Genomic DNA, 27,984 nt, shown 5'->3' with positions numbered 1-27,984 from the left:
GGAGGGCCTGAAAGTTTGCCCAAGTCTCTTCAGCGGCGGGCTGGGGCGCGCGGGAGCCGGGAGCAGCCCCCCGCAGCCCCCGAACGCGTAGCGGGCCCTGGGGAGGGGAGCGCACTTACTGGCCCCCTCGAACTTGTCGGCGCCACGGCTCCAAATGATCTGCCGCGTCTCCAGCTTGACCTGGAAGGTCTTCCGCTCGGGCCGCTGCGACTTCTTGGAGTAGAACAAAGTCATGACGGTGCCCACCTCGAGGTTGCGGCAGAGGTTCAGCACCTCAGCGTCCGAGGGCGCGCCGGGCCCGCAGCCATTGGCACAGGGGGACGCGGCGCCCGCCATGGCTCTGGCGCAGGGGGCGGCACAAGCGGCGGCGACGCAGGCCCGGCGGGCGCGAACAGGCGGCGGCGGAGGCGGCCGGCGAGCGGACCCCGGCGGCGGCTCCTGCGGGCGGAGACGGGGCGGGGCCTGAGCGGGGGCGGGGCGGCCCTGCAGGCCCCGCCCCGGCCCGCGCGCCGGGAACAAAGGCGCCCGCGCGCCCGTGGGGAGGACCCCCGCCCGCCGCCCGCCGCGCCTGCGCCCAGCGACCCCCGGACAGGCCCCGGGCCGGGGCGCACGCGCCGCCCGCGGTCAACCGGCCAGTCCCTCCGTCCCGCAGAGCTTTCTCACGCGGCCGCGGACACAGTCCGGCGTCCACGGCCGCCCCCGTCACGCACGGCAGCCTCGCGCCTGCCCGGCCGTCAGTTGCACACGCACAGGCGGCTGCTCAGCCCACTGTCCCGCACAGGCCTGGCCGCAGCAGTTTCCTCAAGCCCGCTCCTCGAGCGCCTCCCGCACAGCGACCGCGAGGAGAGGTGAGGGTGCAGAGCGCCCCGCCGGGCCCGCGGGCCAAACCCAGTACCTGGGCGGGCTGCCCGGCGGAGGGAACCAGGCCAGGCCGGGCCGCCTCACACCCGCGGCGGCGGCGGCGGCGGCGGCGGCGGCGGCGGCGGAGGCGGGTTCTCTGCGCGCCCTCTCCGGGGAGGGGGCGGGGGCGGGGGCGCCCGCGGATTGGTCGGCAGGCTCTGATGGACAGCAGGCCTGTCCCGCCCCTCTCTGGTCGTGCAGGGCCGGCCCGCGGGCGGTTTCTGTGACTGTCAGACCCAGGTTTGTTGTACCCCTGCAGCCAGTGTGGCCTTGGAGGGTTCCGTCACTCGGAGTAGCCCCCTCAGGCCTGAGCACCCCCTGCAAGGCCTCCAGTAGTCTTCGCCTCTGCCCCTCGGCTGGACCAGTGTCCTCTCCACCCCTCGCTCCGACTCCATGTGGTAGGCGCGGGCTCAAGCCCTTCCTTACCGCTCCTCCTGCAGATGCTCTCCGGAGCTTTGGTTTTCACGTCACGACTCTCCTTGTTTTCCTCCACCCTCTCTGGCCGCTGCCTTTCGGCCTCAGAAGCTTCTCTTCCTTTGGGCTGGATCCTGAGTCAGTTCCCAAGGCGACCTGACCCTTCCCACATGGCTCCACACCGCCCCCCTCCCCCAACCTAAGCAGCAAAGCTGTTATCTCTCCTGCATCCCACCACCTGCTCCGTGTCCTCACGTAACACAGACATCTCACCTCCTCCTCAAATGGCTTCGCCCACAGTTACTTTCTCAGAACATGACACTGAACTCCTCTAAAGTGCTTGGGCCAAAACCGTTGGAGATATCCTTGATTCCTCTGTCTCAACCCCACATCAGCCCATCAAATCCGGTTCACTCTGCCTTCAGACATCTGCACTCTGCCAAGAGCTCAAGGCCCATCTTCTCTCACCCAGACTATTTACCCTCCTTGGTCTTGCTTGCATCTGTTCTCCATGCTCTACTCTTTAAAATGAAATTGAATCATGATTCCCTACCTCCAGCCTCAAACCCTCCATGACTCCTCACTGCACACAAAATGCACTCTCCTGACCTGGCCCAGCAGGTCCTGCATAGTCTGTCCCCTTTCTCTCTCCCACTTCATCTCTCACCACCTCGCCTTCACTCCATTCTCCAGCCACAATGCCCTTTGGTGGTTATTTGAATAATTCTTGCTCTTTATCTTCCTGCAGTCATTCCTTAGACGCACCTCTGCAATCTAGCTGCCCCTGCTGCAGAATTAACTATACCTTCCGTCACAGTGCAACCTGTCTGACAGATGTTGAGCCAGGCAGAGCAGGACAGTGTTCTGCAGTTCAGAGCTGAGAGGCCCAGCAGAGCACCCAGCTGATGCTAGAGAGATCCAGGCTTCCAGGAATGTGTGAGTACATATATTAACAGTGTGTGCTCAGGTAGTCCCCCCAGCTGGGTGATGACTGGTGTCTGGGGCTGCCTTTGACTTTGTCTTGCTATAATGGTAGAGAGAGAGAGAGAGAGAGAGAGAGAGAGAGAGAGTGAGTGTGTGTGTGTGTGTGTGTGTGTGTGTGTGTGTGTGTGTGTGTGTCTGGTGTGTTTGATCACCTCAAGTGTAGCCCCCAAGCAGCTGAGAATTCCGCCTGAAGTTGAGACATTTGCGCTAGTAGGCTGCGGCCACCCAAGGGGAGGTAGAGTGGCTGAGATGGACTGCCACCTAGTGACAGGCCTTTAAAGTGGGTGGGAGGGAAAGAACGTTGACCCAATGCCCAGCCCAGCGCTGCAAGCTTTACAACATGTGGTCACACCTGATCCTCACAATTAACCTCTCATCAGGGATTATCGTCCCCAATTTACTGACAGGAAACAGATTGGGAGAAGTTCTACAGCTAGCCCCAAGGTCACATAAATAACAAGTGAGGATATGAACTCAAGTCTTTCTGACGCCATGCATTTTCTGCCTCACAGGCGAGCCCCTGGCTTCAGTGGATCCTGATGGACAATTGTCAGTGGGCCTGGAGTCTAGCTGGCTAATGAGCATATGTTTAGAGAGGCCCTAGGCATGGCTGGCCCTGGACACAGGAAACTTGGCAGAACCTGAGTGCTCACAGGGTGTGGCTTGGGCTGGCCGGGGCTTGAAGTAGTGCTTGCCCCTGTCTGCAGGCTTGAGCTTCCCTGTGCTAGGCATCAGTGAGTCAGGAGAACAAGAGAAACTGCACCAGCCCTATAGGAAGGAATTCACAGGCATTAGTGAGATAAACACCCTGTTACGTTGGGAAAATTGTGATGGGAGCTATGGAGGAAAAGAACAGAGGCTATAAGAGAAAACATTAGGGAGACCTACTTCAGTTCTAGTAGACAAGGAAGACCTCTCCAGGATGCAGCAGAGGCCTAAAAGATCTAAGTAGATGGCTGGGTGAATTATTAAGGGGTAGGTTGGAGGAAAGTTTACTTTCTAGGCAGAAGTAACAGCATGTACAAAGGTCCTGAGGCCAGAAAGAGCCTAGTGAGTTTAGGAAGGCTACAGTGTACTAAGTGAGGGGGAAACATGGGAGGTGATGAGGTCAAGAAGACAGGTGGGGACAGGTTGGGCCCCTCCCTGCTTCTCTGATCTGTCCCTTTTTCCAGGAGGCCTCCTCCTGAGTGCTGCAGCCCTCATTTACTCCTTGGGCCAACTTGGGCAGTCTGTGGGGTGGTGATGCACTCTTAATCTCCATTTCTCCATTTTCTGAGAGCTTCCCGACATGTAAGCCCATGCTTCCTTGCTTTTGCTTTTGCCTCTGAGGCCGGGCCTCCAGGGGCTACAGAAATCCCTGCCAACAGGAGCTCATGTTTCCAGTCTGCTGCCAGGCCTTTAATCAGAAAATAGGGCCCCATTTTCTCCTGGGACTTCTGAGCCAGCACCCCAGGCCTCAGGTGCCTCCCGCCACCCAAGGACGTTCAGGAAAAGCAGGGCGTGCAGAGGGTGTGACTGGAATGGGCTTCCCCCAGCTCAGCATATATCTGGGTACGTGGGTGTTACTGGCAGTGCCTGCAGCTGCACTGGCTGGGAGGGAGCAGCTTAGCACCCACACAAGGCACACGCCCGTGACATCATCCAGGCTAGCCCTGCTTGGGCCTATTTCTGTCAACACTCATGTTTCAACATGCTCTGTCTTATACAAGTACCTGGGCTTGGAGTCTGAGGCAGAGTCCCAGGACAGATACCCCTCTGGCCCTGTGGGCCTGACCTCACAGGTGTCTGTTTTATTTACCAAACACTCAGAATCACACTTGGCGTATAGTAAGCCCTGTATAACCGTTTTACCCCCGTTTACTCTTCATTACAGCACTGTGAGGTGAGTACTATTACTGTCCTCATGTTACAGATGGAAAAATGGAGGCATGGGGAGATTAAGAGACATACTCATGGACGCACAGCTAAGAGGTGGCGGAGATGGGATTCAAACCAAGGCGGCCTGGCACCAGAGTCCATGCTATGTTGCCTTCTGCGTAGGTATGACCATTTTATTGTGTTTTCTTCCCCTCTATAGTACCCATACCTGATGTGTTTTCTATTTTTAGTTATTTGGTTAAATGTTGTCACTGCGTGGGTTCTTTGGGAAGCAGGCTCTGTGACAGAGGTTAGTGTGCGGAATGTTTTTTAGGGAGTGCCCTTGGAATCAACCCTGTCGAAGGGAGAGGAAAGAAACAGGAGAGGGCACAGGGAGAAGTTAAGCTGCGGGCCTGATGGCAGCCTTAGCCAGCCCACAGGGAGCTCTTTTGTTCAGTGCCAGCTTCATATGGCTGGGCCTTCATAGCACCACTTCAGTCAGCCATTGGATGTTGGCTGTCCTGGGCAAAGCACAGTCTTGGCCAGACAGCTGTCTGCAGCTGAGGTGTCTTAGGGGGCTAACAGGTGCTTTCTTGAAGGGGAATCTGAGTGGCACACTGCTGTGCCCACCACAAATGTCTTCTTTCTCAGTCTTTTAAGAAATGTTCAGAATACTTAAAAGACAAAAATGTTGTCCTGTAGAAATGGGATGTGCTGTTATAAGAAGGAATATGAGTTAGCATGGCTGCTGTGATTGACAGTTAATATGGCTGAGCTTCCTGGTAGCCAAAGCAAAAACTCTTTGAACTGATTCCTTGGGGGAGATAGATTTTTCTAGGGTTAAATTATAAAAGAAGTTTCTCAAATAGACACTTACTTGATTGAAATACTGGAGAATGTTCTCAGCAGATTAACAGCAAATGCTGGCACAGTTTTCATTGTTCTTGTAATGACCTTGAGTGAATATAGATGGTATAAAAATATAGCTTAGGAGTGAAGCCCCTTCTGCAGTTGAAGGTAGGCAGATTTATAGACTCGGCACTGTCTAATTTGATCTATGCATAGAACTTTATCTCTTTTCTTTACACTATTCTTTAATTTTTTGCTCAGTAGTTTCTTATGTTGGATGTCTGACCAGCCCTTCTCAAGGGTTTGAGTCAGCCAGCCCACGCCTAAGCATACAGCTGGTACCTAATAAGCACTCACCTCAGTGCACCTTGAACTCCACCCCATACCTGCGGTTTTAGCTCTTGAGCTCTGGCCCCCAGTATCCATCCATGGCTCTGCCTTCGTCTTTGGGCATCACACTTTTAAGGTCGTATCCTCCTGCTCACCTCTCCTGCTCAGCCCCTTGTGTTTCCTGTTACTCAAGAGACACTGGGCCGGGACTCTGCTTCCCCTTTGCTACTGGGCCCCTCTGTTAGGACCCAGATGTTGAGGCAGGAAAGCTGGACTGCAGACGTCCCTTCTTCAGGAAGGTGGTAGGGCTACTGTAATTGCTTCACTGAAAGGCAGAGAAGGGGAGAGCCCTTGCTTAGCCACTGGCACAGGACAGAATTTTCCACTTTCTCTTCCTTTCTTCCAATAAACACTCCTGATGCCTGCTCTATAGCAGTGAGACAGCAGAATGAATCAAACCAAGTTCCCGGTCCAGTAGTGGAGAGAGAAATGCCAACAGACATTTGTCAACAGTTGACAGTTCAGTGTGATAAGGGCCCCTAGAGCACTGGGAAAGGACAGCTGATTTCACCTGGACCTGTTGGTGGCCGTAGGGACAGAGCAAAGTGGGGGCTATACCTGAAGATACAGCAGCTCCAAATATAAGGCAATCACTTGTTTTCACAGTAAGGTCACTCTAGGTGTTTTGTGGCTTTCTTTGCAACTAAAATGTAAATATTTTTAGAGATGCATAATTCAGATGCCCACATTTAACAGTTTATTTACTTATTTTAAACATATTCTAAGCCCCATACTATTTAAAACACTATATTAATTTATGAGTATTGATTTCTCTGACTCTCACCTTTTCAGTAATAAATTATGTTCAAATTCTTTACGTGAATCTTGATTTCTATGTAGCTGTCACCATTAGAGCCACTTTTTGAGTCATCAAATATAATTTCTGAAAGCACATCATCTTCACTGCCTTCTAAGCTGTTTGAGAAAGAGCACTTTGGAGAAATCAACTTTATTGAGGAGTAACTTCCATATAATAAAATGCACCCATTTTAAGTGTAAAGTTTGGTAAGCTTTGACAGATGTATATCCTCATGTGACCTCCACCCACTTAAGAAATAGAGCATTTCCGTCACCTCAGAAAGTTTTTTGCTGCCTGTTTACAGTCTCCCGTCCCCACCCGGCAATCACTAGTCCACTTTCTGTCACTACAAATTAGGTTTGCCTATTCTAGAATTTCATGTAAATGGAATCATGGAGTATGTACTCTTGTGTCTCTGTTCAGCATAATGTTTTTGAGGATCATCCATATCGCTGCAGAGAAAAATACTTTTTGAATCAATATTTGATGCTATCACTGGATATTCTAAGCTAAGCATAATTACCTTTCTGTATAACGTTAAAACAGGTTTCTTTTCATTTCTCCCATAGATAGTACGTTAACGGTATGCATAACCACCACTTGACTGTATTGCTTTAAAAATGTTATGGAAGACTTCTAAGTTACGTAACTAGAGACAGGATAGCACAGTGAATATGTACCCATCAGCCAGCTTAACCATGAACTGATGGCCACTCTACCCACTAATCCCTTCCATATTATTTTGACACAAATTTTAACTCTATAATGTTATCTATAAATACTTTAGTGCTTTTCTAAAAGAATCTTTAAAAAATAAATACATGTAACTGCAGTACCATTTTCAAACCTAAAAAAATCAACACTATATTGCAATTTAAAGTGATCTTGAAGAGGCCTCCTGTTTATATGTAGTACTTGGGAGTGTGAGAAATAATTACTCAGTCTGTGGTAAATTTCTTTGCCTCGTTTACTGATTTTGTCAGGGGACTACTTATAATTGTCCAAAACCAGCTTGACTGAGGTCATTTCAGGATAATGTGTTTTTTCTCCAAAAAGTGCTTTTTGGTTCAAAACAAGTTGAGAGAAGAACCCAATTTGTAAGGACTGAAATGTAAGTAAACTCTTCTCAGAAAAAAAAACTTTTTAAAGTTTTCTTTGGAGGAAATATGTATATTCGGTGCATATGGTATCTAGGAGGTATTTCAGAGTTGGTTATTTACTGGATATGTAAGTGAGAGAAAGGGTGTGAAGGACAGTGGCTGCCCTAGGCTCCAGGTGGGGGAAAGAGTGGGTGGTGGTGCCTTTCCCTGAGATGTGAAACCCAGCCCAGTGGGCTTGGAGTAGTAGGTACTGATCTCAGTTCTAGGAACTTGAGATTGAATGGCCCATGGACACCCCCCCAGAGATGCAGTTGGAAATATGCATCTGGAGCTCAGGAAGGGGGTCTAGGTTGGAGGTAGAGACGTGGGAATCATCATGTTCAAGCACGAATGAAATCAGCTAACCTGATAGAGATGATGGAGAAGTGAGAGAGAGAGAGAGGGAGAGGAGTAAAACCAGGAGAGGGTGGCATCGTGGGAACCAGAGAAGTGCTTTAAGGGAGTGGTCACGTGTTGTATGACTCCACTTATGTGAGATATCCAGGAAAGACAAATCTATAGGGAAAGTAGATTAGTGGAGGCTGGAAGTGGGAACGGGGGTTAACTTTATGTGGGCATGCAGGATCTTACAGCGTCGGGGTGAAGTTCTAAAACTGATTTATGGTGATGGCTGCACCATTCAGTAAAGTTGCCAAAAATCATTGTCCACTTGAAATGGGTGGGTCTTATGATATGTAAAATATACTAGTAGAGTCGTTTTAAAAAAGGAGCAGTCAAGTGTCTGGTGCCATAGAGAGCTTAAGTAAGGTGCAGAAGCAGAGCCCACTTAGTGGTTTGGCCACTCATTCACTGGTGGTTGTGGTCAGAGTGGGGAGGGGAACTGGAGGAAGATGGGGCAGAAGCTAGTTGCAGTAGGTGGGGGAATGACTGGGTGGTGGAGATGACTCATTCCAGGTGCTTGTTTGTGAAATAGGGAGGGGCTAGAGAAGGCTGGGAGTTTGGAGGTTTCTTTTTTTTTCTTAAATGTGGCAGAGGCCTGAGTTAGCCTTGACAGGGAGGACAGGACCTGCTGACCAGACGTGGGAGGTGGGGGAGCGAGTGGCCAAGCAAACACCCAGATGTCTGGCTGGGGTAGCACGTGGAAGCTATCCCCCACCTTTGCCCACAGCTGGACTCCAGCATCCCAGGAAGGGCTTGACCGGAGGGAGTCTGTCAGATCCTGCGCATATGGCCTCTGCTCCTGGACATGGCTGCAAGTGGCTGCAAGTGGGAGGAGGAAAGCCTGATGAACAAGCAAGGGGTGGGCCTCCTGACTCCATGCTCAAGCATCCTCCCTCCAGGGCCCTTCACACCTGGTCCTCACCTACCTGTCTGGCCTCTTCCTCATCCCAGCTTCCCATTCTCTCGCTTGCTTTCCAGGCTTGCTGCTACCACCCAGGATGTCCTTCACAACTAGTCTTGACCAGCGTCTAGTTGCTCTGCACCTGCCCTCAGAAGAAAAAAGTTTCTTGCTGGAAAAGGTAGGCACAATTTCCTGCTCATCAGTAAAATCTGCCTGCAAGGTCTCCTGTCCCTGAGTTTTAGTTGTGGTCCAAGGTGGGTCCCCTGGTTGAGGCAGGTCCTGCTGAAGTGTATTGATTGGGCACTGGACTAGCATGTCTGCTGCTATCCCTACCTTCAGCCGTCTACCACCTCAGCACCACAGAACTCAACAATACCGGGCTGTGGTCTCTTGCTCCAAAGCAGTAATGGCTGCATAACCTTTCATTCCCTGGGTGAATGCTGCCTCCCTCCCCGACTACTGAATGCAGGCTGCCAGGAAGGCCCCTCTAGGACTCTCTGCAGTGGGCCCAGCCCAGCCCCCAGAGCTCAGAGCCCATCAGGGCAGATGGAGCCCCCCCCCGAAAACACCTGTGTGTGCTCGCAAGGGCTAGCCAAGTGACCAGTTCTGACCCCTTTGGCCTTCCTACTCCCTGCTCCATTTGCCCAGGAGACCTCATCCTTCAACCTGAATTCCAGACTTAGCTGTAATCTAAGATGAAAGGACTAACAATTTTTGTAGGGACCCTAGCCAGCTTGGATGCTAGAGCCCTGGAAAGTGGTCACAAACTACTCCTCGTCTCAGTCAACACAAGAAGACTGCATTCCATCTGCGAGAGAGCTTCTGGGATCCAGTGTTCTAGTTGGCTTAGCACCCTTAATTCCTGCCATCCTGACTGAAAGCTGAGCCACATAAGCAAACCCAAAAGAAGTTCCCCACTGCTTCTGGCCAGCACACATGAAGTGTGTTCCAGGATCTGTCACTCAAATACACTTGCTCCATCTTGCTCAATAAACCCACCCTATGCTCCAAATATACTTCTTGCACCCCACCTGTTCTTGTAGGTATTCTGTACCCGCCCTCACTTCCTGGGCCTGCCTTTATCTAAGGATGTGGACTTTGGCTTACTCCCTCTTTGACCCAAACCCACGTCGGCACAACAGATGCAGCCCCTTCAAGGCCTGGTCCCTAGCTCCTGGGGAGGGAGGCACCCTTGCTGACAGGAGCAGGCAGACCACATCCCTCACCAAGTCCCAGCCCCAAAGCCTCACTCTGGCCTGGGGCCCTGGGTTACGAAGAGGCAGACGCGAAGTTTCCGTTAAGTTGTAGGAATTTATTTTAAATAACCTACAGTTGATTAAAAGGGAATTCATGATAAAAATAGAAGATACTTGAGGAAAGATGTGGGAAATGGACTCTGCACACACGCTAAACTAACAATGCCTCTAAAACTAATGATTATAGCAAAAAATGTCTTCACATTAAAATTCTGCTTTTTATGTGTTTTTTTCCATTTTTTACACAATTACAAAAGAAAAAAATAAAAGCCCTAAAATCTTCATTATTTCTCCTTTTTTTGGACCAAATACTCATTTTCCTTTAAATTTATTGACCTGTGGAACTTTTTATACAATAAAGTCTTTCAAGTGAAAGACTGGGGTTTTAAATGAAAAAGATGGGTATCTGAAAGGGCACAGAGAATGCTCAGAACAAAGGATGATGGGAAAATGGTTTCAGTCACTGATTATTTCATTATCCTTAGACTCGCTCACCCCTCATCCCTCCCCAGCCCCAATCTACATGATCTTTAAGATCAAGAAAAAGGTTTAAATATTTTAAAATAATTAAAAAGAAATAAAAATTCACATTTAAAAAGGAACACTCAAGTCAGGAAATATTTTCCCATCATGCTTTTCTGTGAACAGGTGTCTGAACCAAAACACTGCCGATATCACGACTGCTTCAAGTTTAATGAAAATTGATTCCCATGACAATAGATAGTGACAACTCTAACAGGTGCGCTGGGTTTTTGTTCTACTTAATTTTAAAGTCCTGAAATGGGGGAGAGGGGAGTTTAGGAATTCATTTCTATTAAAATATAGAAGTTATTGCAAAACCCTAACTGTAAAAACGCACCAATATAATCGGACTTCGTATACAGTAGCTAAGAGAATCCAAATGCTTCAGTGAAACAGTGAATTTGCCTGGCAGAACTCTTGACAAATTCCCATCCACTTGACCCCTTGAAAATAAAAACAAAAATTCAAAACAAATCATACAGCTAGAATTTTGATATCTGAAATATTTTTAAATAAGTTGTCCATAGGACAACTGGCTCAGCTCTCCCTTATAATATCTCCAGGTTTATCTTTTCTCAAAGATGTTGGTTTGTTAAGACTTGCTGCCTCTTTCCCTCAGGTGAGAGGGCAAGCGAGGCTCACAGTTTATCCCATCTTCCCCAAACCACACTGTTCCTTTTCACAGAATCCTGCCCTTCGAGACTGGCTAGAACTCGTAGTCCTCGTCAGCCATGTCGATGGCCCAGGCAAACTTCTCCCGCTGGGTTTTGTTGTAAATTTTCTCAATTGGGACCCCCCATTTCTTGCACCTGCAAACAAGGGAGAAAGATGAGGGGTTAGTGTGTTTCAGGGACAAAGAGACAGACCCTGCGGCTGGGGTTTGGATGTACTCCCTTCTCCTTCACATCCATCTGATGAGAATTGAGAATTAATAATGTACCAGACACTTCTAAGAGCTTCATGTGCTACACTCATTTAATCTTGACAAAGACCTCTAAAGTAGGTACTATTACAGATGTACAAATGAAAAAGGTACAGAAGAAAAACAAAGGCAGAGGGGTTAGGTAATTTGCTCACATTCCCATGCAGCTAATGAGGACGGAGCTGACCACTGAACCCGAGCAGTCTGACTCCAGAGTCCATGCTCTTAACCACTGCACTATATTGCTTCTCAAGCTAACCACACCTGCAGCACCAAACAGGGCAAAAAGAATAGAAAGGATACAAGAGCTGGGTGGAATCCCTGGCCCAGAGGAGGAGCAGGGCCATAGGGAATGACTGCTCTTCCTAGGTCCAGAACTTAACAATTCAAGGTAACTAATAAGCATCTTCAAAAAAAGCCATTTATTTTGGATTTATTTTATGCGGTGTGTGGGGAAGGGGCAGTGCAGGGAAGCAAGCCAACAGCAGAACAAACTCTGTAGGTTGCTCAGATCTGTATTCTCATTTTTGTTTTTCTTCTCTCCTTATTCCTACTTTTTTTCCTTGTAAAAAAAATTTTATTGAAAAATTGAAAAGTGTAGATAGATGAGCTCTTTTATATTTTTCCTTCAACAAGGAAGGACTAAGAGTCTCCACTCTGACCTGAAGTTCCAAAAGGGGCAGGGACTGTGTCTGCCTTAACAGACATAAACACACTCAAAGGTGGTCTAACAGTATTGACCATTTAGGACCATCCAGGATGTTCCAATGCATTTGTAGTGCATGCAGCAGAAGGTGGAGGTTTCCCAGAGGACTGAAAGTGTGCAGCGCAGGAATGGCACATGAGTGCTAACAATGCTTTTGGAATCCCCACCACCTTTCTCAAGCCAGCAGCTGGAATTCAAAGGCATGGTGCCTACCAAGCCACGGTGATCCTCGGGTCCAGATAATTGAGTTTGGAGGTTCCCAAAGCGATTTGTTTGTTTTCCTCTCGGTCTGTGGCCTGAACTTCAAGCTTCATCAACTGCTCCTCCAGTCTCTGCACAGCCTTCTTCTTTGACTCTACCACCCTGGAAGAAAGGGAGTCATCAAGAACCAGGCCTGGCCTCTGGACAAGAGCACTGCAACCCCATGCTGCCACGTAGGCGCAGTAAAAGCAGAAAAGTCCCAGGTACAAAGATTTCTAAAAGAGATCACTCAGAAACCCTAGAAAAGCCAGGGCCCCTGGCTGATACTGCACCCATCTCTCTTCTCAACCAACCCTGAGCTTCACACCACACGAGACACATACTTCTTGGTCTTTGCATCCTTCAGGACCTTAGCATCAGCCTTAGCACTTTTCAGGTCTCTCCGGGCATCTGCTAGCTGTTCCTTCTTGGCATCAATCTGGGTAGGGAAGAACAACAGTAAAATTTAGGAATAAAATAAGCCCAGGGAAGGAAAAGAAGGGCTCCCCAAGAGAAGATGAAACCTAGATGCTGCCTCCACCAGCAGGCTGTCAATCATGGTGGTTTGCCAGGTTAAAACACCTGGGGGTGGCTTCATGAAGGCACAGAGTAGATGCGCCGTGGGTGCTGAGTTCAAATGCTACTTGGTCATTTATCTTCTTCAGTCACCCTTCAAGAAATGAGGATTTTATCAGCAGGGACACAGGGTTCCATTAACCCAGAAGCTCAGGGAAGAGAACCCACTGGGGCTGGGAATGTGAGTGCTAATCTTTCAATCAGAGAACACTTTGGTTTTTGATACTGGGAGGAGGGCTACAGATGAGAGCTATTGATCAAATGGATCTTGTACCAGGTTGTAGCCTCCATTCCAAGAATCCTGCAGGAGATACTCTTTAGAAGCTGAGACAAGGTCCCTTGCATATACTGAGCCCAGCTGATTCCTTAGACTCTACTAGCACTCTGGGCAGGAGCTGCCAACATCTCAAAAAAGGATGCAGTGAAGGGAATATCCAAGAGACTAGAAAATGGCACTTAGAAGGTGTCCAGGAGGCCAAACAGCTCAGCTTAGTCTGTTCCAAGCCAATACATGGCATGGCTTGGCTTTGGCATTCTGCTTTTTTAAAGAAGAGAAAGCTGAGACAGGAAGGAAATTAAAATAGCTATCACTCAAAAACAGATTCGAAAACTTTTTTTTTTAAGCTGTGGAGCTCTTTCTCCAAACAAAATCTCATGGAGACCCAGTCTATAAAGGAAGAGACGACAGTTTCTTCCTTGATAGAACCAGTTCTACATTGTTTTAGTTCCCGCTTAAGGACAGCAGCAGGCAACACTATGGAGCTAGAGCCCAAAGCAGTAAGCTCATGCTGCTGGGGGCAGAACCCCTGACCTGCTGTCACCTTGCTAACCTGTGAGGTCAAGGGAACCTCTGCAGAGTAAATACATGCCTGACTCACACACACTGGGCTGTTGCTCTCAGCCTAGAATTGTCTGTCAGATTTACACCCACAGCCTAAGATTGGAAACAGAGGCCACCATTGTGAGAGAATCATTAAATGCATTTTACTATGAATGGCTTACTTCCAACATCTATGTTGTCCAAAGTTAAGCTGAAGGAACTGATTCTATACACAAAAGCATCACAGACACCACTAGCCAGATTCTTCTTAGGCTAAAAATGCAACAAACCACAACCTTTTAACCATTTCTGTGAATGCTAAATTGGCAGGCTATGTCAAATTCTCGCAAAGCATCAAAGACTCCATTGATTCACTTGGCAAACAGGGGCGTGTGTTTGCTCTGTGGGCACACAGGAGAGGGTTCCTGGGCTTAGAGGGCTAGTCTGGCAGGCAGCCTGGGCGGCCCAAACAGTGGTTCCAGAGTGAGACCAACAAAAGACCTCCTCATGCTCCAGGGAGGGGTCTCCTGAATTAGGTAAACACCACCTGAATATCCATGCTTTTATTTCTGGCTTGGAACGATAGCATGAGGATAGTAAACGGTACCAGATGATTGCGATTTAACAGAGTGGCAGCAAATGGAAGTTGCTAGGATGGGCAGTCTGTACAGTTCCTTGCCTGCCAATCACATGGTCCAAGGATTTGAGACGTCTGTGGACACATACTTACTTATTGTGGATGTGTACATCTCTTCAGGAAGGCCAGATGGCATCTGTAGCATGGGCTGTAGTTGTGTGTGTGTCTTTTGACCCAGATGTACTACACCTGGGTACTTATCTGGAAGAAGTTTCAATTTCTTGGAAAACACCCAGGGTCTGAAAATGTGACGCAGTCTCACTCTACAGCAGTACTTTTAAAACTCCAGTTATCCAACTATAGAATTTTATGAACGTGGGGGGGGGGGATCAATCTGTAATTTAATTAACCTTTAGTTGAAACTCATTTCTTTTTCAGTTATGAATGTGGGCAACAACCATAGTAATATCAGTAGTACCAATGACTGTCACTAATGGACAGTATGTGTATTTTCATATATTACAACTGTTGCAGAAGTTGAAGTTATCATTTATAGTCATTACTATCCTGACACTCAGCAGTAACTATTAAACCCACCTAGGATCTTACTTAGTAAATCAATAAGAAAGCATATCTGTATCAGATTTTTAGGCAAGTATATTTCAAGAAAATTGTAACTCATGTATCTGCTTTACAGTAAAGTATCTGCTAATTCTCATGGTGGGTTAGTACATTAAAATGGGTTAGTTACGGTGTCATTGCTAACACAGAAATGCTATCATCAAATGTTAAGTGCCTTGCAGCTTAAAAGCTCAGCCCTGGGCAGAATCGGAGGAAGGAGGCACATGGAAGAGGAACGACATCTAGTTGTTTGCATGTCAGTCTCTCCCTCTAGGGCAGCAGCCCTTGCACACAGCCAGTATTCAACAGATGTTTGATGATGAGCTATATAAAAATATGATTCATGTGGAATGTGTAAAAATAAAAATAGTTGTGCTAGGATTGGGGGAAAGTTAAATACTGTTTCATCATCTTCTCAATTTGAAATAATCTGATTTGGAAATAGCTACATTTCTGGGCTGTGAAAAGGAATTGTGAAGACTGTCTTTATTTCCATTATTTCCATTAGCCTCATGTATGAGGACAATAATTAGTGTTTCAAAGAGCACATCAAACTTAGCTTTCCAAAATAGGAATTGGCCAATGTAGAACTTCTGTCCACAGAATACAGACTTCCTGAGTAATGGGTACCTGATATGCAGTGTCTTGATCAGTGACCTACCATCGTATTTCCATGTATTTATTTTTAGCATAAACCTTTTTTCCAGAACAGATCCAGAACTGGCTATCTGATGTCCCAGCCCAGAAGAGTGAAGTATAAAAGGCCATAGCAGATATAATTCTCTTCATTTTGCTACCCCACTATTCGGATCCAAGATACCTTAGATTGCAAGTTCATCATGGACTTCTCAAAAGTTTTTGGTGGTGCCCTCTGATGGTTACAAAGAATTGCAACAGCTCGGTTGGCACGGTTATAAGATAGGATCTTTGCTGGGATGTTCTCATCAGCTGTAAAGAAAGAAACATGGTAAGAACAGAGTCCATTTGTATAACAAGAGAGAACACCTGTGCCTTCCCCAGTGCTTCATCTTCATGATTTTCCTGGGTTTCCTCTCACTCAGATGATCAACTCAAGTCACCCCAAGGTACAAGGTCAAAATCTGAGAGTCAACAGAATTATCTGCTTGCCTCAGTGTTGCTTGTGTCATACAGCATTCTTTATCCTATCCTAAAATACTGACTCTCCACACACCCATGTTTGGCTTCTTGGGCTCATTTTCTAGTACCATTTGACATACTCTGGAAGACAGCAGAAACTCAGCAGTAACTAGGCTCTAGAGGAAAAAGCTGGGGATCTTGGTAATACCTTCTGCAACTGATTTTTAGGAGAATACTATGTACTCTTCTTGGTGGGAAGGGGGATGGGACAGAAACCTTAAGGAAAGGACTTGGTCCTATGCATTTTTTAAGTAACTATGACAACCTTACTCTCTCCAATTTAACAGAACATCACAGTACTGTCTTCATTCTGTTAAATAACGTAGATATAAAATAAAACACAAAATGCAGGCATTTTCAGAGCAGATAAAAGTCTCTGTCAGCATTCCATAAAACTAACTCAGAAGCTGCATAAGAATGAGGGAAACAGCACTGATCTTATGTTTATACAACTGAGTCTTAGCCCTGTATTAGAGGAAAACGTTTCCAGTCACACTGTTGAGAAGAAGTGGAGCATGTCATCAGTAAGGCCGTGGGCCCTGTCTGGCCAAGCAGTACTTACGAGCTGTGAGTTCTTTTAGCTGTTGCTGTAGCGTGATGGAAGCGTTGTATGTACGGAACACCTTGGCTGTCAAGCCCTCCATGAGATCCTGGAGATGCTTATTTAGAATACCAGTCTGGAGAAGACAAAGTAACAAAAGATGCTGGGAGTTAGCTGAAAGCCATACTACTCTGGCCTCTCTGTCAAACTCTCAGATATTTATGCCAGTGCAATCACAATCTTGCCAAGTTTACTGCTCCGCCAGTGGGAAGTTAGGAAAAGAGGAAAAAATTCCAGAATGCAGGTCACATGATGCCTCCCTAAGCACTTCAATCTTCAGCAGGCCAATAGAGCAAATGTATCCTTCCCTGTGAAGATCCCCCCTAGTAAGATATCAGGGACAGGTCCTGGGTCTCTAACAGAGGTGGCTGGACATCCAGCCAAGGAAAGGCTCTGCAGGAGCCAGAAGAGAGTAACAGGGTTTGCCCACCCATCCCAGGGCGTTGGCCGTGGGTTTGCTGCATGCTTGAGGGAGGAAGGGTGCACAGGGTGCCACAGGACAGGCTGAGGGAAGAGCCCCAGGCACCCCCAGGCAAACCTCTCCTTTAGGAGCTTGTGAGGCTCTGGCTAGGCCCCTCTTCAACCCAGTCCACTCACATTGAGTCTATCAAAGAGATCATCCTCAGGCTGTTTGTTCTCCATAAATAGTTGTAAGTTCTTAAAAACCTAAAAGAAATAAACAGAGCCTAATTATTTTTGAAACCACTGGAAATAACTGCAACTTTAAAGAAACTTGCAAAAAGAAAAAAAAGAAACAAATCCCATAGAGCACAAAAAAACACCCACATCCTTTACCCAGATTCACCTACCATTAACATTTTATCTTGTTTTCTACTTGGGCAGTGCACATGTATGCTCCCTTCCTTTCTACATCTACATGTGTACATAAACAATTATTCTGAACCATTTCTGGGAACTTGCATATATTATGGCCCTTTACCCTTGGATATTTCAGTGTATTTTTTTAAGAGGAGAGATAGTCCCTTAAATACACAGAATAGCTTCATAAATTTACATCAACATACTTTTATCCAATCTGTTGTCCATATTCCAATTTTGTCAATTGACTCAATGATGTCCTTTATCCTTCCCAATGTGGAATCCAATCTAAGCTCAGATATTACACTTAACCGTCAGATCTCTTTAACTTTGTTTAATCTGGAGCATTTTCCATACCCAGCAAAACTAAGTACTGATGAAACATCAGACTGCGGAGGGGCTAGCACTCTGCAGGTCTCTGGGGGAACTTGGAGCTGCAGTACCTTCTTGAGCTATGGGCTCAGAGATCCAGGGACTCAAGGGCTACCTTTCTGCTGAATCAGGAGTTGGAAAAGATTGAACAAAGCGACCAAGAGACAAATGTGCAACAGGACCACAGGATACTAAGTGGTTAAATCATTAAAACAACTTGATGGGATAAATCTTACATTGAGTTTGTTATGAGAGATAACTCTACAGCATGCTCTGTTGCATACTGCTACAGGAGATGGCCCCTCATTCCCAGTAAGGTAGCACGGGGTAGGGAGGTGTGGGGCAGGGACTAAAAAGAGGTGCACAGGACACCAAACAATACCTCTCCTTTCTCTTTCAAGTCATTTTTTTCTCATGTTCAGCAAAGCGCAGAGCACACAAAAAGCACTCAAATGCTTGCTGAATGAATAAATGAAAAACAGGCGAGGTTTAAGCCACATTAACTTACTCGTTTCTCAACAGGGACTTTGTTATAGTATCTGATTGAGTCCTTCCCAAGGAAGTCAAACTCTACCACGTATTCCTGACCATCCAACTCTGGGTGCAGATTGATGTGTTCCACACGAAGCGAGCAGCAACCCACAGTGTCCGCTGTTTCGCCTTCCTCCTTCTCATTACCTGCTCTCAGAGCAAGCTGCCCAGCAAGGAGAGAAAGTGGGGGAGAAGATGAGCATGAATGAAGAAACTTTCATCTCACAGGATCTCTAGGAAACCAAAAATCAGAAGCCTCCCAATTCTCTTGGGGGAAAGAGCATCAGTCTGCAAAGGTCTGACAATTCTGGATCTGCACTGTTGCTTCTTCCCCTATAAAATGAAGTATGGTGAATCAAGGGAGATTAAACTTTCCCAGAAATCTAAGCTTCTCTTTACTCTGTCCTCTCTCATGGGGATGGAGGAAAGAATATTTTTTAAAATTCTGGGCAATCGGACTCAAAAAGCTAGTCTTAATTTTGCTTAATTTTTGAAACAATTCAGAACTTCTGTTAAAATAAATATAAGTGCAATTAGTTGTGATACACTGACAGACTGTTTAGCCAATTTTAAGGGTTTATAACCATCCTTTTAAAAACAAGAAACAGTAAAAAAAAAAATCAGAATTCACTACTCATAGAAAAGGCTGAGCATTGTTTTCTGCAACTTTTGTTTCAGTTCACAGAAGTACAAATATATGTGTGGTGGGTTGTGATGCAAAATAAAATTTTGGGGGTGGCTCATAATCAGAAAGTTTGAAACTGTCACAGCATTTCTGGCACATCGAGATTCTTGAAAACCCTCCCATTAGGCAGACTACTGAGACAGCAGCAGACACTGAACATCTCTCCAATTCTACCTCCCTTACGGGACTAGAGGTTGGGTGGGCAGGACCATGGGTGACTGGGCTATCACTGCCTCTCCAGCAATACAGACAGCACAGGCCTTGGAGGAGTAGATGCTCCCTACATCTTCATTAAGCTGAACACAGCAGGCGATGTGATGGGAAGATGCTCTCACCTTGTCGATGAAGTATAGGGCTACGGCTCTTTGCCGGACTTTCATCTCTTTGGACTTCCAGTCTTCTCGATACTGGTTCCGGATCTTGTCCACACACTTCTTCAGCCTCCGAGCGGTCTCATATTTCTGCCAGTCTTTCTCACCCTGCAAAGACCCAGCCCCAGAGGTGAACTGCTTAGGGATGGTGGAGTAAAAACAGACTGAATATCCAAATTCAGAGCTCTGAACCAAAGAGAACAAACTTGAGCTTAAAGTAAGCAAGGCATTTACCTGATAGAAACTCATGCTGTCCCATTTTCCTGGCAAGCATAACTGGCTGCTGTCTGATTCTAAGAAAGCCTCTGGCTTTCTCTCTGTAAAAGGTTTATATTCTTAAGAAAAGCCCACCTGGCAAGTCCCTAAACTAACTTGTCAACACAAAAGGTACAAACATCGCTATTCCCACATCAGCGTCACAGCTTTGCTGCTGAATCTGTGACACAACAGCAGTTTTCTGCAAGGACTGAATTTCATTAAATTCAAGACACTCATTCACAGTTCGATGGAACTGTCAAGGAAGCAGAACCAAAGAGTACAACATGTAATTACTAAGGAACGCAGTACCTTCCAGGAACTGCCATAATTATTCACCATTTTCTAACTTTTCTGCATTTAAAAGTATTCCTGATGAGATTGAGGGAAACAATGTTACTGGTAAGTCTTTCTTTTCTTTCTTTTCTTTGTTGTTGTTGTTTTTTAAACGTTAGAGTTTTTGGTGGCAGGTTTAAAAATTGATTTTAAAGCCACTGCAAGATTTTTAAAGGGGTATAAAAAGACAACCTTATCAACAGTGATGGAAGATGATTTCTGTTTCCTTGGGAAGAGATTCAGAGATCCACAATCAAGGACTGATAATGTCAAGTGAGAAAGGTGAGGAAGGAAAAAAACAAAAAAAAAAAATCCAAGAAATCCACAAGGGCCAGGGAGTATTACAAGGCCTGACACAGACTATATGACATGGACACAGGGACACAATTTAAGAACTCAAGAATTCCCCCACCCAACAACCAAAGAGAGTTGCAGTGATTTCTACCCTCATATGCTTATGACACAGACATGTAGTCCTTGAGGTATATAAGAACTCTAACTGGCCTTCTGAGCACACAGGAGTGTAGGGTACATAGAGCAAGAAATGTCTTCTACTTCTAGCTCCTAACGTTCAGAGATGAAACCTTATCCAGGTATGCTAATGAGTCATCAGCACTTTCCCACAACTGTGTGTGAGGACTAGCTGTATGTACTTGTTTGGCTACAAAATACAAGAGGTTCAGTAACTACCAAGTTCTATTTCCTGACAATGGGAAGCTGAAAATTTCTCACTAAGTACATTCTGACCTTTAAGAGGGTGAATAAGAAAAGTGTGATGCAAGCTGTCCTCATGTACAAGTCTGTAAGAAGTATCCCTAATAATCATTCTTACACATACACAAAAGGTTCATCTTCAACCACATGGTCTCCAGCTCAGGAGTGGGCTCCTTCCTATCAGGCTGATGCACAAAGACCAACAACGTGTGAGTCTGAGTCTTCAAAAATCCAGTAGGGACCATTGGTTTATCCATTACATACCACTGAAATAAAGTTCAGAAAACCTAACAAATAAGCCAGTCGCAGAGGATAACCACAAGACCAACTTTTCTTCACAGGCTGGCTAGGCTTCTGGCACAAGGAACCAGGATTCTCTCAAATAAGGACACAGAGGTAGGGGTGGTGGGGGAAGCCACCTGGTCTAGTAAAAGGGGAGGGCTGCCTCTAGGAAGTATGCTTATCCCTAAGACCTTCAGTTTCCCTAAACAGAATCCAGAGCGAATGGCAATCTGAAACCCAAACATACATAATTTAAAGAAAAGACAATAAACTGGCCCTATGTGTTTATTTATTTATTTTTTGGGGTGGAGGTAATTAGGTTTTTTTTAGGGAGGGGTGGGATGGAGGTACTAGCATTTGAACCCAGAACCTTGTGCATGCTAGACATGCATTCTGCCACTTGAGCTATACCCCTCCCCATGCCCGGCCCTATGTGTTTATATCATGTTTGAAAATAAAATCCAACCAGCTTTCTATACATGCCCATCCTTAAATATGTTTGTCTTTTTATTATTGATTTGTAGAGTTCTTTATATATTCAAATGCTTTTCAGATATAAGTAGGGTATTTTCTTCCAATACTTCTTATTTAAACTTTCATTCTGAATAGATCTTCTACGAAGACTTTGTTATACAGATTTAAGTATACAGTTAGATCAGTTTGACAATCTATATAACCCATGTAACCTATACCCCATCAAGATAGAGAATATTTCTATCATCCCAGAAAGTTCCCTTATGACCCTTCCTAGTTAGTTAATCACTAACAAAGCAATCATTGGTTAATCTGGTTTCTATTATCATATATTAGCTTTGCCTAATCTAGAATATTATATAAATGGAATCATAAAATTTATAGATTCTTGTGTCTGGCTTCTCAACATGTTTTAAAGACTCATCCATTTTGCTGTATTTTTCAGTAGTTCACTCCTTTTACTTGCTGGTATATGTATGTATGTATGTATATTATATTCTGTAACTATCCCTAATGGTTTGGCTATACCATAATTACCATAAGGTGTTTATTCACATGATGGATCCTTGGGGTGTTTCCAGTTTTGGACTCACGTAAATACAGCATTATGCACGTTGTTGTACAAGTCTTTTTGTGGGCCTATGTTTTCATTTTATTTGAAGCAAAAATACCTAGAATTGGACTTAGTATCTCATCATGGTTTAAATCTGCATTCCACTGATTATTAGTGATGTTGAGCACTCTTTCAATGTGCTAATTTATTGGCCATTCCTCTACCTTCTAAAGCATCTGTTCAAGTCTTTAGCTCTTTTTTATGGGGATGTTTGTCTTTTTATTACTGAGTTATAAAGATTCAAGGTATATTATGGATACAAGTCTATGTCAGGTATACACGTTGCAAATGTTTTCTCTCAGTCTGTAACTTGTATATTTATTTTCTTAGCAGTGTCCTTTGTTGAACCTAAGTTTTTAATTTTAATAAAGTCCACTTTACCAGTAGTTTGTTGTTAGTGTTTATTTCATGTCCTGAGAAATATACTCCAAGGTCATGAAGATGTTCTACCATGATACCATCCAGAAGCTTTAATGTTCTAGCTCTTACACTTCAAAATTTAGAACTGTATACTAGGAAGTTGGGTTCAGAATATAATTTTTAGAAATAAGCACATTTTATTTTCTCCTTCTAATAAAGCTCACCAAAATCAGAGCTTTCCAAGACTATAAAGTTTTATAAAGACATTTTTCTTCAGTCCAGCCCTTTAATCCCCATATGGTTACATTTAAAAGATTGTAGTCACATACATCTGAAATCACAGAATTACTGGTTCTAAAGAGAGAAAAGGCAAAAGTGTATATTTGGCACTGAGAATATTTTAGTTTGAGTGCAATGTGATAGCAACATTGATCCCAAAGTTTGCTGTACTGCATTTAAAAGAAAAATCATGATGATAAATCTTGTTTATAAAATTAAGACTGGTTCAAAGAACCTTACTTCTATTAAGGGTTACTTTCCCAGTTTATAAGACTAGGTAATGCTTGGTAGGGGTTGGGACTTAGCAGGTGAGTACCTACTAAAAGTAGTCCTTTTGTAACCTCCAGATCTGGCATCAGAGAGTTTTGATGAAACTACAGGGTCCAGAAGGCTGACTGTCATTTCCCTTCTATTTCAGATTCTATGGGCACCATATAAAGAGTGGAAGAGGAAGGGAATAGAAACCCTTGCAAGATGATGTCTGTATAATGGAAATCCTGGAAGGAAAAGCAGAACAAACCAAGATGAGCAAATAAAGATGTGAATGAGCACAGAACAATCTTTTCAGGAGCTGGAGCTCCTGGGTTACTGAGGCTCTCCAAAGTCCTCATCCTTTCCATGACCTGTAAGACTGAAAGTAGTGTGACCCTGTCTATGACTGCAAGGTAGGCCCGTCCAAATTTCCAGGAAGGGGCAAGGGTGCAGCAAAGGGACACACCTGAGTTGTGCTCGTTCTTTACCTTTCACTAACCAAATTTTTTAAACTGTCAAAAATCTGTAAGCTACATCATGCTTGAACTAAATTTCCTGATGGAGCAGAGATAGAGTAGAATGGTATAACAATATCACATGGGGGAAGTGAATGAACAAAATATAGATACAAGAGCAAGCAGAGTCTTAGGAGAAATCTCTGGAGGCGAAGCGAAAAGGTATAAAACAAAGCCCCACAACAGTAGCCTCCCATAAACTGGACCTGAAGTCCTCCATGAAGTAAAACCAATTATCCACTCTTCACACTGTAATACAAAAACCTACTCTTCACAGGCTTTTGGGTCATATCTAGTCAGTGAATTCCTGCTTTAATCATCGCTTTGCTTCAAACATGTAACAATGAAAGTGCTCCATGCAGGAAGGGGTGACCTGAAGCCCGGGGCTGTGTTCGCTTGGGCTGAGCTGGGTTAGAAGACTTCCTCGAAGACAGGAGGAATGAGCAGAGAAGCAGGGAGCAAAGAGGAGGAAAAGGGCATGATACACAGACAAAAACTACCTCCCAGTCAAAAGGGCTTTACAAATTCCAAAACATGAGGAAAATGGATAGTGAGTTCAGAAACAGTCTGACATATATGTAGAAATTCGGTATATGACAATAATTAGTACATGAATTCACTTCAGGTAACCTTTTAAAGAACAATCAGACAAAAATGTTCAAGAGAAAAAAATATCATATCCACTAAAAAGAACAAAAAATTACAAAATAACAGAAATGAAATCAGGTAGATATGGAATAAAATAATTAGAAATCCTGAAAGCAAAAATAATATTTGAAATAAACTATAGAGGGGATAAACTTTAGATTGGATATAATCAAAGAGAATTAATGAATAGAGGTTAACTCCTAGAGAACTCCTCCCAAACGAAGAAAAGACCTAAGAGATAGAGAAGTAAATGAAAAGAATGTCCTAGAAGCTGTGGAATAATGGCTGAGAGTTTTCTAGAATAAAAATGCATCAGTCTTCAGATTAAAAGTCTGAGTAATAAAAGAGAATATGAAAAAGAATCACTTTGCTGTACACCAGAAACTAACACAGCATTGTAAATGAACTATTCTTCAACAAAAAATTAAAAAAATACATATATATATATATATATATCTATACTTGGATAGAGCATAGTGAAGCCACAGATCACCAATAATAGATACATTTTAAATAGGTGAAAAGATAAATAAATCATGAAGATTAAAATAAAGAAGTGTTCAAACAAAGGGAGAATTTGCCACCTATGGATCCTCATTAAATAAACAGTAAAGGGTGATTTTCAACAAGTAAATCCAGAGAGAAGGCACTGAGTACACAAATTAGTACAAAATTAGTGACAACTGTTGCTTAGAGAAAGTTTAAGTTTTTATGGATGTTTCTATGTACAGGTTATTTCTGTCTCTATTTATAGGTTATTTGTCTATATAGAAACTCCAAAAGACATAGACACTTTCAGACTAGAGTTCAGCAATGTTGTCATATACAGGATCAATGTTAAAAAAAAAAAAAACAGCAAGAATATGAAAGAGATAGAAACCTGTACGCAATATTGGGAGGATGGTAGTGATGTGCACCAGTTCAAGCCCTTTAGAGAAGAATTTGGAAATAAATCTTTAAGGGAAATTTTCACTTATATACACAAGGAAAATATCTTTATTCCAGCACTATTCGTAACAGCAAAAGAAACTGCAAACCCTAAATGTTTCATTAAGAGAATAGATCATTTTTTACATAATAGAATACAATGTAGCAAATGAAATGGATAAATTAGAAATGTGGGTCAAGATAATAAAATCTCAAAACCAAAGCTATGTGAAATAAACAGGTGCAGAAATGATCTCAATAACATATCTAATTTAAAATTAAACTTTGTAAAATAATACTTCATATTGTTTATGCAGACATAATATAATGTAAAAATACAAAAATACACACAAGAGTGAAAACATTAAATTCCTTACAGTAATCTCCAAGGAGAAAGATGAATGGTACACAGGGGGCTTTAACTGTGTTTATCAATAAACTTTTTAAGAAATGAAGCAACTAAACAAATAGGACATGATATTAAGGTCTGACAGAGCCAGATGGTGGGTATGTGAGTGTTCACTATATTATATCTATTCTTATATATCTGAAATATTTCATTAAAAATAAAACCTCTATTGCTTCTATCTTTCTATTTTTTATCAAAAAGAGAATGTTTCTCCTGCTGGCAATGCAGTGAAAAAACTATTAAACATACTGTCAAACCTCAACCTCACTGTTCTATTGAGTGGGAAATAGCCAAGGTGGACCAGCAGAAAGCTGAAGAAGTCATACTTCTTTTCCCTTAACAGTACCACCTGCTAAGCTTTTAACCATTTTTCATGACTCAGGATCCCAGCCCAGTTGACTGGAATGAGCCACTCTGTCCTGGGGTAAGGTTCTAGGCAAGGCCTATGTCTGGGGGGTTTTCTTGGTTTACTACCGTAACCATCACTCAGAAACCCACACAAATCCTTACAGTGCATAGGCGTTATCTGGATATTGTCTGGAATAAATTGGCTGCCTCTCTGCCCTTAAGGTACTCCACTTGGCATATTTAGTGAGACTCTCAATCCTCAAGGGACTCGCCTACAATCAACTCTAATCCTGCCTGGAAGAGCATACTGTCTATATATATTTTGGCATCTGTTCATTTCTCTAACCCCCACTGCCACCCCCTTGTGGAGGTCATCGCCATTTCTTGCCGTAAGTACTGCAACAGCCTCCTAATGGTCTCCCTACTTCCTGTTTGTGTCCAATACAGTCTCCACAGAGCAGCAGTCAGAAAGATCAATTACGCCACATTTCTACAACAGAAACGTGGTGTCACCCCCTCTTTAAAACCCAGTGGCTTCCTACTGATTTCAGCTAATATTAAAAAACTTCAAGGAAGAGTCTGAAGATCTGGCCTGCATCCCTCTCTAGTCTCCTCCTCCTGTCTCTCTCTTGCTCCTATAACCCCAAGTACAGTGACCTTCTTTCAGTCAAGACCACCAAGCTCTCTCACCTCAGGGATTTCAAAAGGCTATTTCCATTTTCTGGAACTCATTCTCCTACCTTTCCATGGATAAATCCTATTCATCCTATAAGTCTCATCTTAAATGTCACTTCCTCAGAAAGGCCTTCCCTGAACCCCAGAGACCAAATCAGGCGCCCCTGTATACTCTTAAATGGTACCCTGTACTTTCCCATTGCAGCATTTACAACAGTTCATATTTATTGATGTGATCACACATAATGCCTATAAATCTTGCTCAAGTGGGGTTATGTTCAAGACACTCCTCTGTTCCAAGTCAATGGTTCTCTATCAGATGCAGAATGGTCCAGCCACTTTAGCATGACATTTAAGGCTGGCCATGATTTGGCAGTGGGGTATCACAGGAAGGCAACAGGGGGCTGAAGATCTAAGGTAATAGTTACTAGCTACTGGATCTTAGGCAAGCTTTCTGGCCTCTTAGAGACTAAATTTATTTATCTGTAAAATGGCATTAGTACATGTCTGGTGTGGTTGTTAAGAGAATCACATATCAACTTATGTGAAAATACTTTAAAGTTAATCTAATATCCATTATTTTGATAACTTTTTTTAAAATTGTGGTAGAACACACATAATATAAAATTTACCATTAGTAACATTTAGCACATTCACAATGTTGTATAACCATCACCACTTGATAATTCTTTTTGGTACTCCTTTTCACACTCCTCCCTCTCTGCCTGTAATGACACATTTCTCTGTTTGAAATACCTCTAAGATCCAACTTTCTTCACAAAATTTTTCCTAATCTGTAACTGCTGGAAATAACTGCTCTATTTATCTAAAGCATTTAATGTTTACCTTTCTAATACAATTGAATTCTTACCTGATTGCCCACAGTCTACCAGTGTTTTGAGAAATAAAATCACTGTTTGTCTACCTCGGTAGCCCTAGAGTTCTGTGATATTTCAGGAGAGGAATACACAACGTGTTTCTTTAAATGACTTGACTTTTACTTGCCACAGGGGTTCTCATTCAGATTCTATACTTACTCTAAACTTTGAAAAAAAAAAAGTGACATTTTCTACTTGAATTGAAGAAAATATATATAGATGGATATTTTTCATTAGGACAGAAGACTGTAAGACTGTAGGTTTAGTCTCAAAAAGACACACAGCCTTTTGAGCTATGGCTTTAAAATCTTACTAAATGTTTAACAACGTATAAACCGAGATTAAGATCTTCAGTCCTAGTTGCTTGCTTGTAAACAGTCATTCCATACAGAACTAATTCCCCGACTTTTTTGTGGAGCCCATCTTTCTTTGACATTGCTGTTCACATTTCCATAGTATGCCTGAGACTCTCCCAAGCAGGATATGCCTAGCAGGCTGACAAGAACTGACTGCCCTTCCAAGTAAGGTTTCCCCTTTCAGTAATAGTATCAATAAACAGCAACACATGGACACCCAGTAGTTTATGATACGCTTTCACATACATCAT

At 44.1% G+C, this 27,984-nt stretch overlaps 2 protein-coding genes and 1 long non-coding RNA gene across 8 annotated transcripts in view; 1 reads left to right on the top strand and 2 right to left on the bottom strand.

Annotated features, from left to right (window-relative positions):
• Positions 1–978, bottom strand: part of PLCG1 (phospholipase C gamma 1) — a 35,060-nt gene extending 34,082 nt beyond the window's left edge. For both annotated transcript variants that reach the window (XM_031687820.2, XM_031687821.2), the window contains exons 1-2: positions 896–978; positions 120–438 (exon numbers count right to left, since the gene is read on the bottom strand). In XM_031687820.2, coding sequence (XP_031543680.1) covers positions 120–336 — 217 coding nt within the window. In that variant the 5' untranslated portion in view covers positions 337–438; positions 896–978. The remainder of the gene's footprint in view (positions 1–119; positions 439–895) is intronic.
• Positions 353–26,622, top strand: LOC116284339 (uncharacterized). 5 transcript variants are annotated; one of them, XR_012061734.1, is made up of 7 exons: positions 1,103–1,140; positions 2,063–2,250; positions 4,211–4,338; positions 8,713–8,813; positions 15,583–15,842; positions 23,144–23,390; positions 26,047–26,622. It is a non-coding gene; the product is annotated as an uncharacterized lncRNA (long non-coding RNA). The 5 variants fall into 5 exon arrangements; XR_012061735.1 differs by lacking the exon at positions 26,047–26,622 and having other exon boundaries at positions 23,144–25,009; XR_012061736.1 differs by lacking the exons at positions 1,103–1,140; positions 15,583–15,842; positions 23,144–23,390; positions 26,047–26,622 and adding exons at positions 353–848; positions 9,356–9,651 and having other exon boundaries at positions 2,132–2,250.
• The window catches only part of TOP1 (DNA topoisomerase I), an 80,369-nt gene continuing 62,311 nt past the window's right edge, over positions 9,927–27,984 (bottom strand). The window contains exons 14-21 of the mRNA XM_006202539.3: positions 19,377–19,520; positions 18,334–18,519; positions 17,232–17,300; positions 16,596–16,710; positions 15,696–15,823; positions 12,626–12,720; positions 12,255–12,404; positions 9,927–11,222 (exon numbers count right to left, since the gene is read on the bottom strand). Of these exons, the coding sequence (XP_006202601.1) occupies positions 11,120–11,222; positions 12,255–12,404; positions 12,626–12,720; positions 15,696–15,823; positions 16,596–16,710; positions 17,232–17,300; positions 18,334–18,519; positions 19,377–19,520 (990 nt within the window). The 3' untranslated portion in view covers positions 9,927–11,119. The remainder of the gene's footprint in view (positions 11,223–12,254; positions 12,405–12,625; positions 12,721–15,695; positions 15,824–16,595; positions 16,711–17,231; positions 17,301–18,333; positions 18,520–19,376; positions 19,521–27,984) is intronic.

This window comes from Vicugna pacos, chromosome 19 (assembly GCF_048564905.1).
Source record: "Vicugna pacos chromosome 19, VicPac4, whole genome shotgun sequence".
NCBI lineage: Eukaryota > Metazoa > Chordata > Mammalia > Artiodactyla > Camelidae > Vicugna > Vicugna pacos.
Note: the sequence above shows the minus strand (reverse complement) of the source record. Positions and strands in the feature narration are given on the sequence as shown.